Source organism: Ylistrum balloti, unplaced genomic scaffold, assembly GCF_031769215.1.
Source record: "Ylistrum balloti isolate Yb309-2 unplaced genomic scaffold, AGI_CSIRO_Ybal_v1 Utg369758, whole genome shotgun sequence".
Classification (NCBI taxonomy): Eukaryota; Metazoa; Mollusca; class Bivalvia; order Pectinida; family Pectinidae; genus Ylistrum; species Ylistrum balloti.
In genome coordinates, this window is record NW_026781958.1 from 147,544 (window position 1) to 163,897 (window position 16,354).

Sequence of the window (16,354 nt, forward strand, 5' to 3'; positions counted from 1 at the left end):
CTTATACATATGGTTCGATTCTTAAAGAAAATATGATGTCGAAATATTGACAGAAGTCCAGGTTTTCCTTAGGCTTAAAATCTGTAATATATGACTAAACATTATTGACTTGCCTGTCGAACGGGCAATTTCTAGATGACTTTGTCTTATGAACACTTCAGAAAAGAAAATCGATATTAAAATAACCAAACTGTCTTCAAACAATTTGTTTTCTTTCATTCGTTGTATCCTTTTGTTAAATGTGAGTCGTGTTTCAGAAGATCAGTATATTTTTTTTTGCAGATTTCTGCTGTAACAGCTTCGAATTCAGCCATGGGTCTACATGGGAAATGAAAGCGGAACTATCTGCTATGCATGTCATTTGTTCAGGATTAGAAAACCTCACAAAGGCAAGCCTAAAGTAAAGATAAAAGGCGAGGAGAGAAACGGACGGGTACATTCCATAACAACTTTCTCGCGAATCCTATGGACTGAACAACAAATTTAGAACCGACGTATTTTGCTACGGAAATCTTGTTAGCTTTGTTCACGTGTTGTTAAGTTTGAGATATTTAAAGCTATTTTTTGAGGGGCATTAAAAAGTATTCTGTTGATTGAAATAGAAGATACATTTTACAGTTGAGTGAAAGCTTGATAAATAAGTGCCGTTGACTTGCAATATTATTGACATTGATTTGAAATGCAACAGTTGATCGCATCTGCAGTGAGCTTTGTGCAATATTTTCCATGACACCATTTTATTATGTGACTAATATATAGCCAATACAAAAAAACCTGTGCACTCTTTCTTGAACTGTAACTGTGTGCTGTAGCTGTTTTACCGGTGTGTCGCTTCATACATTGTATCAAGTTAAATATTGTTTGATAGTCTATTCGTATAAAATATCTAGTCATTACTATGAGCGATAAGGATAGCCAAAGTTCCATGAATGTTTTCGGTCCATCATTAACACTGTCCAGCTCTGACCATTTAACCGCAACTTTAGAAAATCTCAGTTTGTCGAGTTCTATTGAAACTCCCGGAGATACACCTGAGTTTGTACATCTTGACCCCTCATGCCACTGTATTCATTGTAAACTGGTTGTTCGGGACGCTTTACAACTCATATGTGGACATCACGTATGCAAACGTTGTTTGAACCCTTTATTTGGCGACCAAGAACATAAACGCTGCCCTGAATTTGAAGACTGCGGTTACGATATCAGCAAAGCCGAAGTAAGTATACTGTGTTCTTTAAGCTTTACTCGATAGATGTCCGTGTGTGCGTTTGTGGGTGTGTTTTGGTGTGTGTTGATGTGTGTGCAAGAAACAAAAACAAAAACCCCAAAAAACCAAGATGTGTTTATGAAACACTATGCCGCAGGTTGCAACAAAATGTCTGCACTGCATGCGCCCCTTGTGAAGCACTATGACTTCCTTTGTGGTAATGTTTTGACAATTTTAGTTCAATAGTTATGGCTAATGTTAAAAATTTTCAAATGCGGGTCAGAGGTCATAGTCAGGGTCACAGTGTAAACAAATTTGGTACCACCAACAACACACTTGACATTCCAAATATGAAAGCCCTACCTCTTACGGTGAAATAGCAGTGAAACGGACAACACAAAACAGTATGCCAGCGATCTTTCGATCCAAGTGCATTTAAAAGAACACCACAAAAAGGTCCTTTTATCGTTTTGATTTCAACATATATTTATTGATTGAGATTGCAACGGATATTTAATGGAATTGGGCACAAGGTCCTTTTTTTACACTGAACATTTTTTACGTACACATTTTCTTTGCCTGCCGTCCTTTCATCCATGTAAAACCCGTACTGGCTTGTTCTCAGAAGCTGATAGTGATATGAGTTGGTCTTTCTCACATTTCGAATGTAGTGTCATTTTTGTTCTTGAAAGTAAATAGTCCATTCAGGTACGTGTTGAAAGACTAGCAACCATATGGATCATGCTTTTCCATATGGTTTAGAAATTATGAGCTATTAGCATTGCGACACTGAAGAATGGAATTGATTTCAAAGTAAAGGTGCAATAGCCATGATTGCGTTTTCAACAAATGTTTCCAATACAAAGGGTTTGTTAATCGCTTCTCTGGGGAAGAAGTAAGGGCTGGTGTAGAGGATGGGGTTTGGCTCTCATATTTAACAAATAAGTACTGTTTGGTCATTCTTGTTATTAAAACACAGCAAAACATATGTTTTCAAGTTGACACGAGTATCGATCATAAAAATGTATTAAAATTAAGATATTAGAAAATATTAATCTGATGCGGTTTAAGGTAATGAATGTATGTTTTGATAGTAGAGGCGTTGTCTTTATCTCGTCAACAACTAACCCTGTTTTATAGCCATCGCTGAGTTTGGGGGTTAAAAAAAAGACAAAAAAAATAAAAGCAAGTCTTTTATTTATCTATATTTTGTCGCCTTCATGTTTTGAATTTGAAATAACACATTGTAAAGTAAAATATGTCGTTTCTATCATGGCTAGTAAGAAAGTGAAAGTCACGTCAATTAACGGAGTATCGTTATTGTAACTTGATGTTTATTTCAGCTTAACAAAACATTATTTCCGAAAAAATGAGTACAATGTTTTAAAGTGACGTAAAGTTATTTCCGGTTTTGTAATCATATTTCTTTTATTTAAGGTTTTTCCAGACACGTATAAGCGACGGGAAGTTTTAAACCAAAAAGTATTCTGTACTTTTAAGTCTCGTGGTTGTGACGCTGTGGTGGCTTGGAAAGATTTAAAGGTATTTCATATTTTCGCCATTAACGCGTTTAAAAATAGTTTCAAAAAATATGTTTTTTAAAGATCGTCAAATTTCTTCAGAATGAGGACATAACATGTAGTTTCACTTGTGGTTTATTAATTTTTTATTGAAAACGATCCGCTACCTTGGTCCGTCCATCCAACCGTCCGTAAATATTTTTTGTTATTGCTGTTTCTTGAGTAATGTATGGATCTTTTTCAAATTGCATATGTAGGTTTCCCGTGATCCTTAGTTGTGCCTGTTTGATTTCTGGACTGATAAACAAAACAAGATGGCCGATATGCAGCCATCGTGCATTTTTGCAATGATGATTGTTATCGCTATTTCTTGAAAGGTAAACGATGGATCTCTCTCAAATTTCATATGCAGGTTTCCCTTGGTCTCTTGATGTGCCCATTTAATTTTGGGACTGACCAGAAATAGAATATGGTCGAAAGGCGGCAATCTTGGATTTTGACTTTAAAAGTTTGTTTTCGCTATTTCCTGAGAAGAACTGGATGAGTCTTTCTTTAATTTCATGTGTGGGTTCCCCTTGTTCCCTAGTTGTGTCCATGATTTTGGGTCTGATAAAAAAATCAGAATGGCCAACAGGTGGCCATCTTTGATTTTGACTTTGAAAGTTTGTTATCACTATTTCTTAAGAAGTACTGAATTGATATTTCTGGAATATCATATGTAGATTTCCTTTTGTCCCTCGTTGTGCCCATTCGATTTTGGGTCTGAGAAAAACAAAATGGCCGAAAGGGCGCCATCTTGGATTTCTTTATTTTGCAAGTTTTTATCACTATTTCTTGAGAAGTACTCTATAGATCTTTTTCAAATTTCATGAATATGTTCATGTAGGTACCTAGTTGTAACTGAGTTTTGGACTGATCAGAAAAAACAAAATGGCCAACAGGCAGCCATCTTGGGTTTTGCCTAGTAAAGATTTTTTTAGCTATTAGCTTAAGGATGTCTCAAATTCCATGCATATGTTCCCTTTGGTCTCTCCTTGTGCTCATTTGATTTTGGGACTGATCAGAAGATTTGGCAGGTGAAGGTTATCATTGCTATTTCTGCAAGGGAATGTTCAAATGTCTTATCATTAAGAGCAAAAACAGCGAAGAGAAAAGAAGGGGAAAGAGCATATAAAGATTAAACAATGGTGGGGGCCAAGATCCCTCTGGGATATCTTATAATTTTTGTGATCATTTATTGAAAATATTCATTTTCATTCAACTTTATTTATTTATCACATTCTGCGATTAAAAGAAAATTTAAAATGTGAAATTTTTTAAAATGTATGTTTGATTTTTTTGAAGAATCATGTTCTCCGATGTATGTTTGCCATTTTCCCGTGTTTGCGAGCTTCCGAAGGATGTACAGCCATACTCACCAGGGATCAATTCGACTCCCACATCAACGGGACATGTGATTTTTTGCCTGTCACATGTGATCACTGTAAAGAGATAACATTGAGGGGTAAATTTATGGTAAGTTTCATAATTGTCCACAATAGGTTTAAGGTATAGAGTGTTATCTGACTCCAGGCAATTCTGGGTTGATACAAAGTTAGAATGGTTAATGATCTTGTTTGTCTCAAAAATTCAAATATTCTCCGTAGCTTAAAGATAGGTAAAATAACACGTATTTTATCAATATTTGATATAATTATTGATAAAATACGTTGACTTTTAAGTCCCCGGGGTTTGTAGTAACTTGCCTGTCGCGTTAAAATTCACTCGAATAGTGGCATGGTCCAGAAAATACGCATGTACTTCACGCTTTTAAAAAAAGATCTGATGTATGAGAATTACAAAATTGATCTAATTATGGGGCCGCTGCACAGTTCCGTTGAGATTAGATTTTTCTTTGGATTTTTCGTAGTCTCTTCCTAGACTTCAGATTTTAGGCCCTTATCATCACTGTCTTGTCCTAGAAGGATGAAACAGATGTATGATGTAGCATTACTGTTTAGTCCTAGAAGGATGAAACGGCTGTATAATGTAGCATCACTGACGAAACCTAGAAGGACGAAAGAGATGTATTATGTAGTTTAATTCATTGTTTGGCTCTACTGTATCTCACTCTACATTATAAAAAAAGTGCTTTTCACTTGTCTGTCTTTTGTATAATACTCCAGATTAAGTTTGTGAGATATTCTTGTATATTGTGTGATGTTTGATATGGTTTTTGTAAGATTTTGTATAGTGCTGATAATGGGACAAATCGCCTTAAAAAGGGTTTTGTTTGCACTGTCAGTATAACTCCTTTGTATAACGATTATAACAAAACCGCCTCCAACGTATCTCGAATTATTGGGATCTGGTGCTCAATATTGGAATATGTCGTTATTATTAACATTAACATTACAAACTAGACCCTGTAATATATATACATATATACTTATATTTGACTTATATCCTGCTCAGGTCCCTCAATCTATGGAACCCAACTGATTAGCCAAGCAAGTGTAAATTATCTTAACATCCAGTTGAACTTGAAACAAATGTTATATATTATCTGAATCTCTCTTTCCATGATAGGTTAGTGCTGGAAAAATCCATCCATTTGAATTGAAGTTATCTTCAAAAATCTCTTGTTAGTTATTTCCAGATTCATACTGGGAAACTTAAATATAACACTTTAAAAACATACTTATACACTTAGGGTTTTGTTCCCTTTTTTAAATCGGTAAAAACTTTGAAGAGGAAAACCTACCTTTCAACTAGTAGATTATTCTATGTCGCACAAAATTATAAGGAAACAATTAGATATGTCAGAATGAAATATTATATAAAATAATTGATTAATATTAGATATTATTGACATGTAATTAACCACAATCAAACAAAAACACGAACTAAGGTTTGTTGCTCTGTTGATATTGGTCCAGCTTGTATCCTTTTCATTAAAAAATAAATTCGCCAGCTGACGGTTCATGTAGCTGATGATTTTATATATTACATTTCATTCAATTCTTCCTGGTGTTTTGAGATATGTTCTTTATATAAGTATTTACTTCCTGTGTTATATCTCCGTTAAATCTGAATACCACACATTATGAATCACGGTAGCTTATCAAGTTCTTATTTCCTATCATATGACATTTCCTGATGTTGTCACGTTGTTCAGTCCTTCTAAAAGTTTGCCTGATAGTACTACTAGCTTTAAGGCATAGAACATTTTGGAAGTTTGGATTAGCAAATGTTTTGAAGGTGAATAGTAACCATAAGGATGGTGAATGGAACAGAATGGAGTACAACTTTTTGGATGGTGAATGGAACAGTAAGGATTAGAACGTTTTGGATGGTGAATGGTACAGTAAGGATTAGAACGTTTTGGATGGTGAATGGTACAGTAAGGATTAGAACGTTTTGGATGGTGAATGGTACAGTAAGGATTAGAACGTTTTAGATGTTGGATGGTGCAGTAAGGTACAGTATGGAGTAGAACGTTTTGGATGGTGAATGGAACAGTAAGGATTAGAACGTTTTGGATGGTGAATGGTACAGTAAGGATCAGAACGTTTTGGATGGTGAATGGTACAGTAAGGATTAGAACGTTTTGGATGGTGAATGGAACAGTGAGGATTAGAACGTTTTGGATGGTGAATGGAACAGTAAGGATTAAAACTTTTAGGATGTTGAATGGTGCAGTAAGATACAGTATGGAGTAGAACGTTTTGGATGGTGAATGGTACAGTAAGGATTAGAACGTTTTGGATGGTGAATGGAACAGTAAGGATTAGAACGTTTTGGATGGTGAATGGAACAGTGAGGATTAGAACGTTTTGGATGGTGAATGGAACAGTAAGGATTAAAACTTTTAGGATGTTGAATGGTGCAGTAAGATACAGTATGGAGTAGAACGTTTTGGATGGTGAATGGTACAGTAAGGATTAGAACGTTTTGGATGGTGAATGGAACAGTAAGGATTAGAACGTTTTGGATGTTGAATGGAACAGTAAGGTATAGTATGGAGTAGAACGTTTTGGATTGTGAATGGAACAGTAAGGATTAGAACGTTTTAGATGGTGAATGGAACAGTAAGGATTAAAACTTTTAGGATGTTGAATGGTACAGTAAGGATTAGAACGTTTTGGATGTTGGATGGTGCAGTAAGGTACATATGGAGTAGAACGTTTTGGATGGTGAATGGAACAGTGAGGATTAGAACGTTTTGGATGGTGAATGGAACAGTAAGGATTAAAACTTTTAGGATGTTGAATGGTGCAGTAAGGTACAGTATGGAGTAGAACGTTTTGGATGGTGAATGGAACAGTGAGGATTAGAACGTTTTGGATGGTGAATGGAACAGTAAGGATTAAAACTTTTAGGATGTTGAATGGTGCAGTAAGATACAGTATGGAGTAGAACGTTTTGGATGGTGAATGGTACAGTAAGGATTAGAACGTTTTGGATGGTGAATGGTACAGTAAGGATTAGAACGTTTTGGATGGTGAATGGAACAGTGAGGATTAGAACGTTTTGGATGGTGAATGGAACAGTAAGGATTAAAACTTTTAGGATGTTGAATGGTGCAGTAAGGTACAGTATGGAGTAGAACGTTTTGGATGGTGAATGGAACAGTGAGGATTAGAACGTTTTGGATGGTGAATGGAACAGTAAGGATTAAAACTTTTAGGATGTTGAATGGTGCAGTAAGATACAGTATGGAGTAGAACGTTTTGGATGGTGAATGGTACAGTAAGGATTAGAACGTTTTGGATGGTGAATGGTACAGTAAGGATTAGAACGTTTTGGATGGTGAATGGAACAGTAAGGATTAAAACTTTTAGGATGTTGAATGGTGCAGTAAGGTACAGTATGGAGTAGAACGTTTTGGATGGTGAATGGAACAGTGAGGATTAGAACGTTTTGGATGGTGAATGGAACAGTAAGGATTAAAACTTTTAGGATGTTGAATGGTGCAGTAAGATACAGTATGGAGTAGAACGTTTTGGATGGTGAATGGTACAGTAAGGATTAGAACGTTTTGGATGTTGGATGGTGCAGTAAGGTACAGTATGGAGTAGAACGTTTTGGATGGTGAATGGTACAGTAAGGATTAGAACGTTTTGGATGGTGAATGGAACAGTAAGGATTAGAACGTTTTGGATGTTGAATGGAACAGTAAGGTATAGTATGGAGTAGAACGTTTTGGATTGTGAATGGAACAGTAAGGATTAGAACGTTTTAGATGGTGAATGGAACAGTAAGGATTAAAACTTTTAGGATGTTGAATGGTACAGTAAGGATTAGAACGTTTTGGATGTTGGATGGTGCAGTAAGGTACATATGGAGTAGAACGTTTTGGATGGTGAATGGAACAGTGAGGATTAGAACGTTTTGGATGGTGAATGGAACAGTAAGGATTAAAACTTTTAGGATGTTGAATGGTGCAGTAAGGTACAGTATGGAGTAGAACGTTTTGGATGGTGAATGGAACAGTGAGGATTAGAACGTTTTGGATGGTGAATGGAACAGTAAGGATTAAAACTTTTAGGATGTTGAATGGTGCAGTAAGATACAGTATGGAGTAGAACGTTTTGGATGGTGAATGGTACAGTAAGGATTAGAACGTTTTGGATGGTGAATGGTACAGTAAGGATTAGAACGTTTTGGATGGTGAATGGAACAGTGAGGATTAGAACGTTTTGGATGGTGAATGGAACAGTAAGGATTAAAACTTTTAGGATGTTGAATGGTGCAGTAAGGTACAGTATGGAGTAGAACGTTTTGGATGGTGAATGGAACAGTGAGGATTAGAACGTTTTGGATGGTGAATGGAACAGTAAGGATTAAAACTTTTAGGATGTTGAATGGTGCAGTAAGATACAGTATGGAGTAGAACGTTTTGGATGGTGAATGGTACAGTAAGGATTAGAACGTTTTGGATGGTGAATGGTACAGTAAGGATTAGAACGTTTTGGATGGTGAATGGAACAGTAAGGATTAAAACTTTTAGGATGTTGAATGGTGCAGTAAGGTACAGTATGGAGTAGAACGTTTTGGATGGTGAATGGAACAGTGAGGATTAGAACGTTTTGGATGGTGAATGGAACAGTAAGGATTAAAACTTTTAGGATGTTGAATGGTGCAGTAAGATACAGTATGGAGTAGAACGTTTTGGATGGTGAATGGTACAGTAAGGATTAGAACGTTTTGGATGGTGAATGGTACAGTAAGGAATAGAACGTTTTGGATGGTGAATGGAACAGTAAGGATTAGAACGTTTTGGATGGTGAATGGTACAGTAAGGATTAGAACGTTTTGGATGGTGAATGGAACACTAAGGATTAGAACGTTTTGGATGGTGAATGGTACAGTAAGGATTAGAACGTTTTGGATGGTGAATGGTACAGTAAGGATTAGAACGTTTTAGATGTTGGATGGTGCATTAAGGTACAGTATGGAGTAGAACGTTTTGGATGGTGAATGGAACAGTAAGGATTAGAACGTTTTGGATGTTGGATGGTACAGTAAGGTACAGTATGGAGTAGAACGTTTTGGATGGTGAATGGAACAGTGAGGATTAGAACGTTTTGGATGGTGAATGGTACAGTAAGGATTAAAACTTTTAGGATGTTGAATGGTGCAGTAAGATACAGTATGGAGTAAAACGTTTTGGATGTTGGATGGTGCAGTAAGGTACAGTATGGAGTAGAACGTTTTGGATGGTGAATGGTGCAGTAAGATACAGTATGGAGTAGAACGTTTTGGATGGTGAATGGTACAGTAAGGATTAGAACTTTTAGGATGTTGAATGGTGCAGTAAGATACAGTATGGAGTAGAACGTTTTGGATGGTGAATGGTACAGTAAGGATTAGAACTTTTAGGATGTTGAATGGTGCAGTAAGGTACAGTATGGAGTAGAACGTTTTGGATGGTGAATGGAACAGTAAGGTACAGTATGGAGTAGAACGTTTTGGATGGTGAATGGTGCAGTAAGGATTAGAACGTTTTGGATGGTGAATGGAACAGTAAGATACAGTATGGAGTAGAACGTTTTGGATGGTGAATGGTACAGTAAGGATTAGAACGTTTAGGATGTTGAATGGTGCAGTAAGGTACAGTATGGAGTAGAACGTTTTGGATGGTGAATGGTACAGTATGGAGTAGAACGTTTTGGATGGTGAATGGAACAGTAAGGATTAGAACGTTTTGGATGGTGAATGGAACTGTAAGGATTGGAACTTTTAGGATGTTGAATGGTGCAGTAAGGATTAGAACGTTTTGGATGTTGAATGGTGCAGTAAGGATTAGAACGTTTAGGATGTTGAATGGTGCAGTAAGGATTAGAACGTTTTGGATGGTGAATGGAACTGTAAGGATTGGAACTTTTAGGATGTTGAATGGTGCAGTAAGGATTAGAACGTTTTGGATGTTGAATGGTGCAGTAAGGATTAGAACGTTTAGGATGTTGAATGGTGCAGTAAGGATTAGAACGTTTAGGATGTTGAATGGTGCAGTAAGGATTAGAACGTTTTGGATGGTGAAATGGGCAGTATAGATTAGATATTTTTAGAAAGTAAGTCGTGTATTAATGGAATATAAATGATGAATCATATATTTATTGAAAAGAATTTTCGGTTGGTAAATCCGTGTTGACAGGATATCTTTCTGCACCGAGTATATGTACCTATGTATCATATATTTGACTTTTAATTGTGTATTTGCAGGCACACATAGAGACGGACTGCCCAAAAGTTATGATACATTGTCCCTATCTTTGTGGAGCACCCGAATTTCCCAGAGAACAGGTAAGCTATTTGAGCAAAGTATTATCTATTTCATGTTGTCATAAGTATGTTTTCTGATTGGGATTTTGATTTGCTTTCAGTTGGAAACTCATGAAGAACAATGTCCAAACAAACCAATTCTGTGTTCATTTTCCTGTATTGGATGCAAATTTAAGGTAAGTGAACAAAATGAATAATGATAACGCCAACAATGAAATCATTAATTTTCGTGGAGATTTTATTTTTGACCAGTTCTTTAGTACTGGTACATTAACAGATTTATATGTCTACGAACTGTTTACAAACAGATTTCTCCATGAAACTAAGTGTCTATGGAATAGTATTCCTAACGATTTTACAGTGAAATGTATTTCGGATTTAAAAATCTATATCGGCTGTACAGCGATGAATACATCAAACCATTTTATTTCATTTCCTGTGAACTGTCAGTATATGTTTTTAGATGATTTTAACTTTCATGCTTTATGAAGCAGGTGAAAAATTTTTACCGAAGGTCATAAAAACTATTTCCTGGATTTCTTGGAGTCCATCAAAATTATCAACTGTTTCAGTATTATATAAGCATTGGATGTTTAAGAAGCACTATATTCTATTGTACAATTTACACGTATTGATATGATATTTCGAGAGTCTTCTTGATGCTTGAAGCATCCAAAGTCGGATGCTGCTTTTCTCAATAGTATTAAGTTATACAGTACTGAGTTGCTGTTGTATCAGCCCCATTGACTTTAAAAAAACACGCAGCTGTCTGTGCAATGGATTTCGGAATGGAATATAGAATCTTTAAGACAAGCATTCATGTATTGAAATAAATGGATGTAAAATATGGTCACAGTTAGACGGTAGTGATTAGCAAGGGGCAGTTCTTTATGTAGGTCACTTGTATCTGCAATTATTTCAATTAACCATTTCATTGTATTGCTTATAGTTCAAAGGCACTGCTTTTTAATGTTTTAATATTTTCCCATAATTTTCACACAAGGGTGTAGAGGAGGTGGTAAAACAACACGAGAAAAATGACATGGCATCCCACTTACTACTGCTTTCTACATACACATCGAAAATGGAGGACCAAAATAAAACAATCAGCGCAGAATTATTGGTAACTATTACACGTCATTTGATTGGAACAGTCTTGGGATAAACGGGAGATTACTTATTAAGCGGAAAATTTGATTAATTTAGATAATTCTAGGAGTTACCAAAAGACAAAATAAAACAATCAGCGCAGAATTATTGGTAACTATTACACGTCATTTGATTAGAACAGTCTTGGGATAAACAGGAGATTACTTATTAAGCGGAAAATTTGATAAATTTAGAGAATTCTGGGAGATACCAAAATATATCACTGACCATTAAAGAATATCCACTCGCTTAAGTAACTTCAGAAAAGATTTATACATGCGAACTGTTCATTTTAATGCCGAAAGTCTTAGGTCTGATTTGTGACTAAAACTGTCTTGTGAGATAACTTTCTGTCTTTTGTTATATCCTAAGAAATATTAAAGTATTTCATATCGCTTTGTAAGGTTGTTTTCAGAACATTTTGCCCAGAAAGATTATGTAGATTCTCCTAGCAAATTTTTGGTATACTTTGCCGTACTATTTTGTTAGGATCTCAAACAGGAAAAGGAGAAATGGCAGCAGCAAGCAATTGAGCTGGAAGGACAGTGCAACGATTTGAAAAAGGAAAATGCAGCAGCCAAAAAATCAGCAAATGAACTAAGGGTAAATTAATGATTAAATGTAGTCTTCCGATCACTAGGCGTTATATTTTAGTCGCGCTTGGCCCAACAAGACACTACAAGTAGTTATATAGACAACAAAACACTTCAAGAAACCTTCCCTGGCCTAAGATAAACCAAAATAGTGACTTATATGGTTCCCAACCCACAGGAACCTAAGGAGCAGGGCCGAAAGGGGTCTTATTGACTAGAGATTTCAAAAATGTTCTTAACAACTCCCATATATGGTAGAATCTAAATTGATATTTCTTATGGATGGAAGTATCTTAAGGTGAATTTCATGGCCCGAGGATTTCAAATTTCCCCATGTGGAGGAGGTTAAGTTTACTATAGTTTATATGGTTAAACTAGATTTTTAAGCATAATTTGTTTGATTTCCATTGGAAATATTTCAGACTCATGGGTCAAATTGACTCGGATTTCAAAAATCTCAACATCCACATACGATAGAATCAATTGCTCTTCATTGGTGAAGTTATCTTAAAGTGCTTTACCAAATTGTGAATTTCATGGCCCCATGATCTCCCATTTCCATGTTGGGAAGGGTAACGTTTACTGTATTTATATAAGCAAATAGGTTTTTGAGCACAAATTGTTTAAATTTCAATTGAAAATATTTCAAACTTGGTTAGAATTATGAGCAAGTGATAATGACTAGATGGTATGCATATATTGATCCCGACTGACCCCCAGGGGCTGATGGGAGGGACCAAAAGGAATCAAATTGACTTAAAATTAAAAATTCTTCTCAACACCCAGGTATGATAGAATCAAATACTCTTCAAGGATGGAAGCCTTAAGGTGATGAAAATGGGTCTCACATTCCTTCATGGGAAGGAGGTTTACTTTACTGTATGTTTTATAGAAAAATTGCGTTTTGGCGTAACATTGTTTATTTCCCATTGGAAAAAAACTTTGTAAGAATTATTAGTAAAGGATGACAGTTTTGATGGTTTGCAGGTATTGACACTAGCTTTTGTTTGGAATCATTGGGACCATTGTCGATGGTACTTTATTGCACAAGGAGGAAACACAGATTATTTTTATTAAGGAGTTATCGTACAAATTGACTACTGTGACTGTCAGAGTTCATTTTTCCAGATGAATATTTTCAGGAGCTGTGAGTGGCACAACATTGGTTGTCTTGATACATTTTGTACATGTTCTGTCAATTTAATCATTTAATGTAATAACCACTTACTGTTTCAATAATAATTTTTTGATTTCTCTTATCAGCTTATGATTGCCTCCCAAGGAGAGCGTGGGATTAACCTAGAGAGGAAAATAGAGGACAAAGCGTCAAAGACTGTCGCAGATAAGCTTGTTCGGGATGTTACTGCCATCAGAGAGACTAACCAATCATTAGGCGCAAGGATTACCAACCTGGAGAGGGCCGGACCAATTGTTGGGGAAGTGATGGGACCGGGTGAGCAAGCATGAGTAAACTAGAGTAGATGGTTTGTTGGTTCATTGGTTAAAAGGTCTTATGTCTCCATGACTCGGCCCTATTTCTTGGTCTCGTCGACGAATGTCAGTGTTATGGCGACGTGAGGGAACAATCTAAATCTGCCTCATGGGGTGGAGCTGTCTGTGGCGATGTCAGAATGCTGATCAGTTTTAAAGTGACGGCTCCTACCTAGAGTCGATACAAATGTTCATACTGATACCGAGCTGAATTCAGTTTGGTCGGCAGTATTGTTCAAAACTTTGTTTGACTGATGGGCCCATTATTACCAATAGAAACTACATAGTGTGTTTTGAAAGGTATCATGATTATTTTGAAGACGAGCTTGCTCAGGACAGTTTCTCTTAATGTGAACATTTGTTTTTACACTAAGCCTTATCTATGATACGGTACACTATTGTCTTGTCAACTTCCACTGTTAAGCAAGGATCGTGAAACCTGATATAAACATTGGTCATACAAAGGCGTTGTGTAGCGTACCAAATTCAGGGCCGGTGACCTATTAATTACAGATTTAATATCCTATTGAAACCGTTTTTCCAGATCATATCTTTGCTTTCATTTATGCTAGGATAATATACCTTGGTGTATATATTGATCATACTAAGAGGGTGTGCAGTGTACCAAATTTAGTGCCGGCAACCTGATAATTACAGAGATTTAGATCGCTTTCATTTAAATTAGGATGATTTAACTAGGTGTATATATTGGTCATACTTAGATGATGTCATTTTTTAAAAATTTTGTGTCCAATGAAGTTGTTGCCGGAGAGCGTTCATCAGATTCACTGATACTCTTTACATTACAGCTCAAGTGAACAACAAACTAAGACACTTGGATAAACAGTACACACTTCACGATGTCAGACTAGCGGAACTTGATCTTCGTTTTCAAATCTTGGAGACAGCAAACTTCGAAGGAGTTCTTATGTGGAAGATCCGAGACTATAATCGTCGGCGACAAGAAGCTGTAAATGGCAGGACTTTATCGCTATTCAGTCAGCCTTTCTATACAGGTCGCCATGGATACAAAATGTGCGGACGTGTTTACCTAAATGGGGACGGCACGGGGAAAGAAACGCATTTGTCCTTCTTTTTCGTGATAATGAAAGGCGACTACGATGCGTTGTTACCGTGGCCGTTTAAACAGCGAGTGTCTCTGATGTTGAAGGATCAGGATACAAGGACCCAGGATATTTGCGATACCTTTACACCGAACGCCGTCAGTAACAGTTTCAAGCGGCCTGAGACAGAGATGAACGTCGCGTCTGGTGTTCCCAAGTTCATTGCTCACAACCGTCTTGAAACACCAACGTATGTACAGGACGATACAATTTACCTAATGATAAAAGTAGACACGTCTAACATCCCAAATCATCCGAATCCGTGAAATTTCTTGTGTGTTTTTTGTGGCACTTTAAACCTCAATATACGCATCATCTGGCGTATTTATAATATATACCAACGCATTATATCGTCTTGGATATTTTCAGATGTCATTTCTCTTCGCTTTTTCAGTGAAAGTTGCGTATATTGGGGTTTTAAAATTCCGGGAAAAACTATCGTGAAGTCGGATTCACCGATTCACCACCGAATGAATCCTTAAAGAGGAGATAAACCGTTACTTTATGTTGTTATCACCTCCGGTAATCGGAATTCGATTTCCTTTCGATTCTAACACCAATGTATACCAATTTGAAACAGGTAACTAGATACATTAAGCGGTTTTAATATTGATGATTTGGACGATGGATGAAAGATTTTTTAAAATGTTAGCTGTGAGATGCTTCATACAATAGATTACTGATCGCCTGTTTCAACTAAACTAAGAACTCTTGTCCTGCGACTGACCTCAGACTAATGTTCCACGATTGCCCTTTCATCATCCTGTCCATGACAAATATTGCCTGATGTCTCTTATTATAAAATGTAACCCACTCTATGAGGCAAAATGGATGGATATCAATTAGAAACTGCGTTATATCAACACGATGAATGTCGGTGAGTATCCTGTGCAGATGTGAATATGATGTTATAATAACATATATAGATACGTTTTTTACAAATCTGTTTTGAAACTTTTGTTATAGTTCAGATGTATCATATTTATGGCTACTATTTTCTTTTTGTAAGTATTGTGCATTGTACATGTAATGAGAAAAAACGAGTGTAAAATTGTAGAATGACTGCATATTGTTCACGTGTGCCTTTGTATGTGATGATCATGATGATTGCTTCTGCGTTCTGCGTGAAATAAACCAATTAAAGTAAAATTATTAATCAATTATTGATAATGACACCACATGACAACTATTAGACAAGTATTATCAGAGACACTTCAGGATAGGATTAGTAGTAACGAGTCTTTAAACGTTTTAATAGTAAAATGAAATTAAAACATTATTTTCTTTGTATTGACTAGAAGTAAATAGTTCAAAACACAATATCAGAATGAATATTCAAACATTACAAGTATTTCATGCACTTCCGTCGAATTCTTTATGGAGTTATTCTTTATGTATTACGCCTTTCTGTCAACAAGTAGTTGGTTGAAACTTTTGAGCGTGTTTCTTCAAAGGCATGCAATTAAAACGACGTAAATTTTTTAGGTTCGACTCTACTTTTGT

At 36.2% G+C, this 16,354-nt stretch overlaps 1 protein-coding gene across 5 annotated transcripts in view; it reads left to right on the plus strand.

Annotated features, from left to right (window-relative positions):
- The window catches only part of LOC132543598 (TNF receptor-associated factor 3-like), a 35,418-nt gene that overhangs the window by 2,258 nt on the left and 16,806 nt on the right, over positions 1–16,354 (plus strand). For 3 of the 5 annotated variants that reach the window (XR_009553977.1, XR_009553978.1, XR_009553976.1), the window contains exons 2-10: positions 283–1,216; positions 2,645–2,749; positions 4,072–4,242; positions 10,435–10,515; positions 10,596–10,670; positions 11,498–11,617; positions 12,133–12,246; positions 13,500–13,689; positions 14,537–15,728. Coding sequence is in view for 2 of the 5 variants with exons in the window: in XM_060207113.1 (XP_060063096.1) it covers positions 899–1,216; positions 2,645–2,749; positions 4,072–4,242; positions 10,435–10,515; positions 10,596–10,670; positions 11,498–11,617; positions 12,133–12,246; positions 13,500–13,689; positions 14,537–15,117 (1,755 nt within the window). In the remaining 3 variants the exon portion in view is untranslated. Of the gene's footprint in view, positions 1–282; positions 1,217–2,644; positions 2,750–4,071; positions 4,243–10,434; positions 10,516–10,595; positions 10,671–11,497; positions 11,618–12,132; positions 12,247–13,499; positions 13,690–14,536; positions 16,001–16,354 lie in introns of those variants that run through there. The other 2 variants (XM_060207113.1, XM_060207112.1) reach the window with 1 other exon arrangement.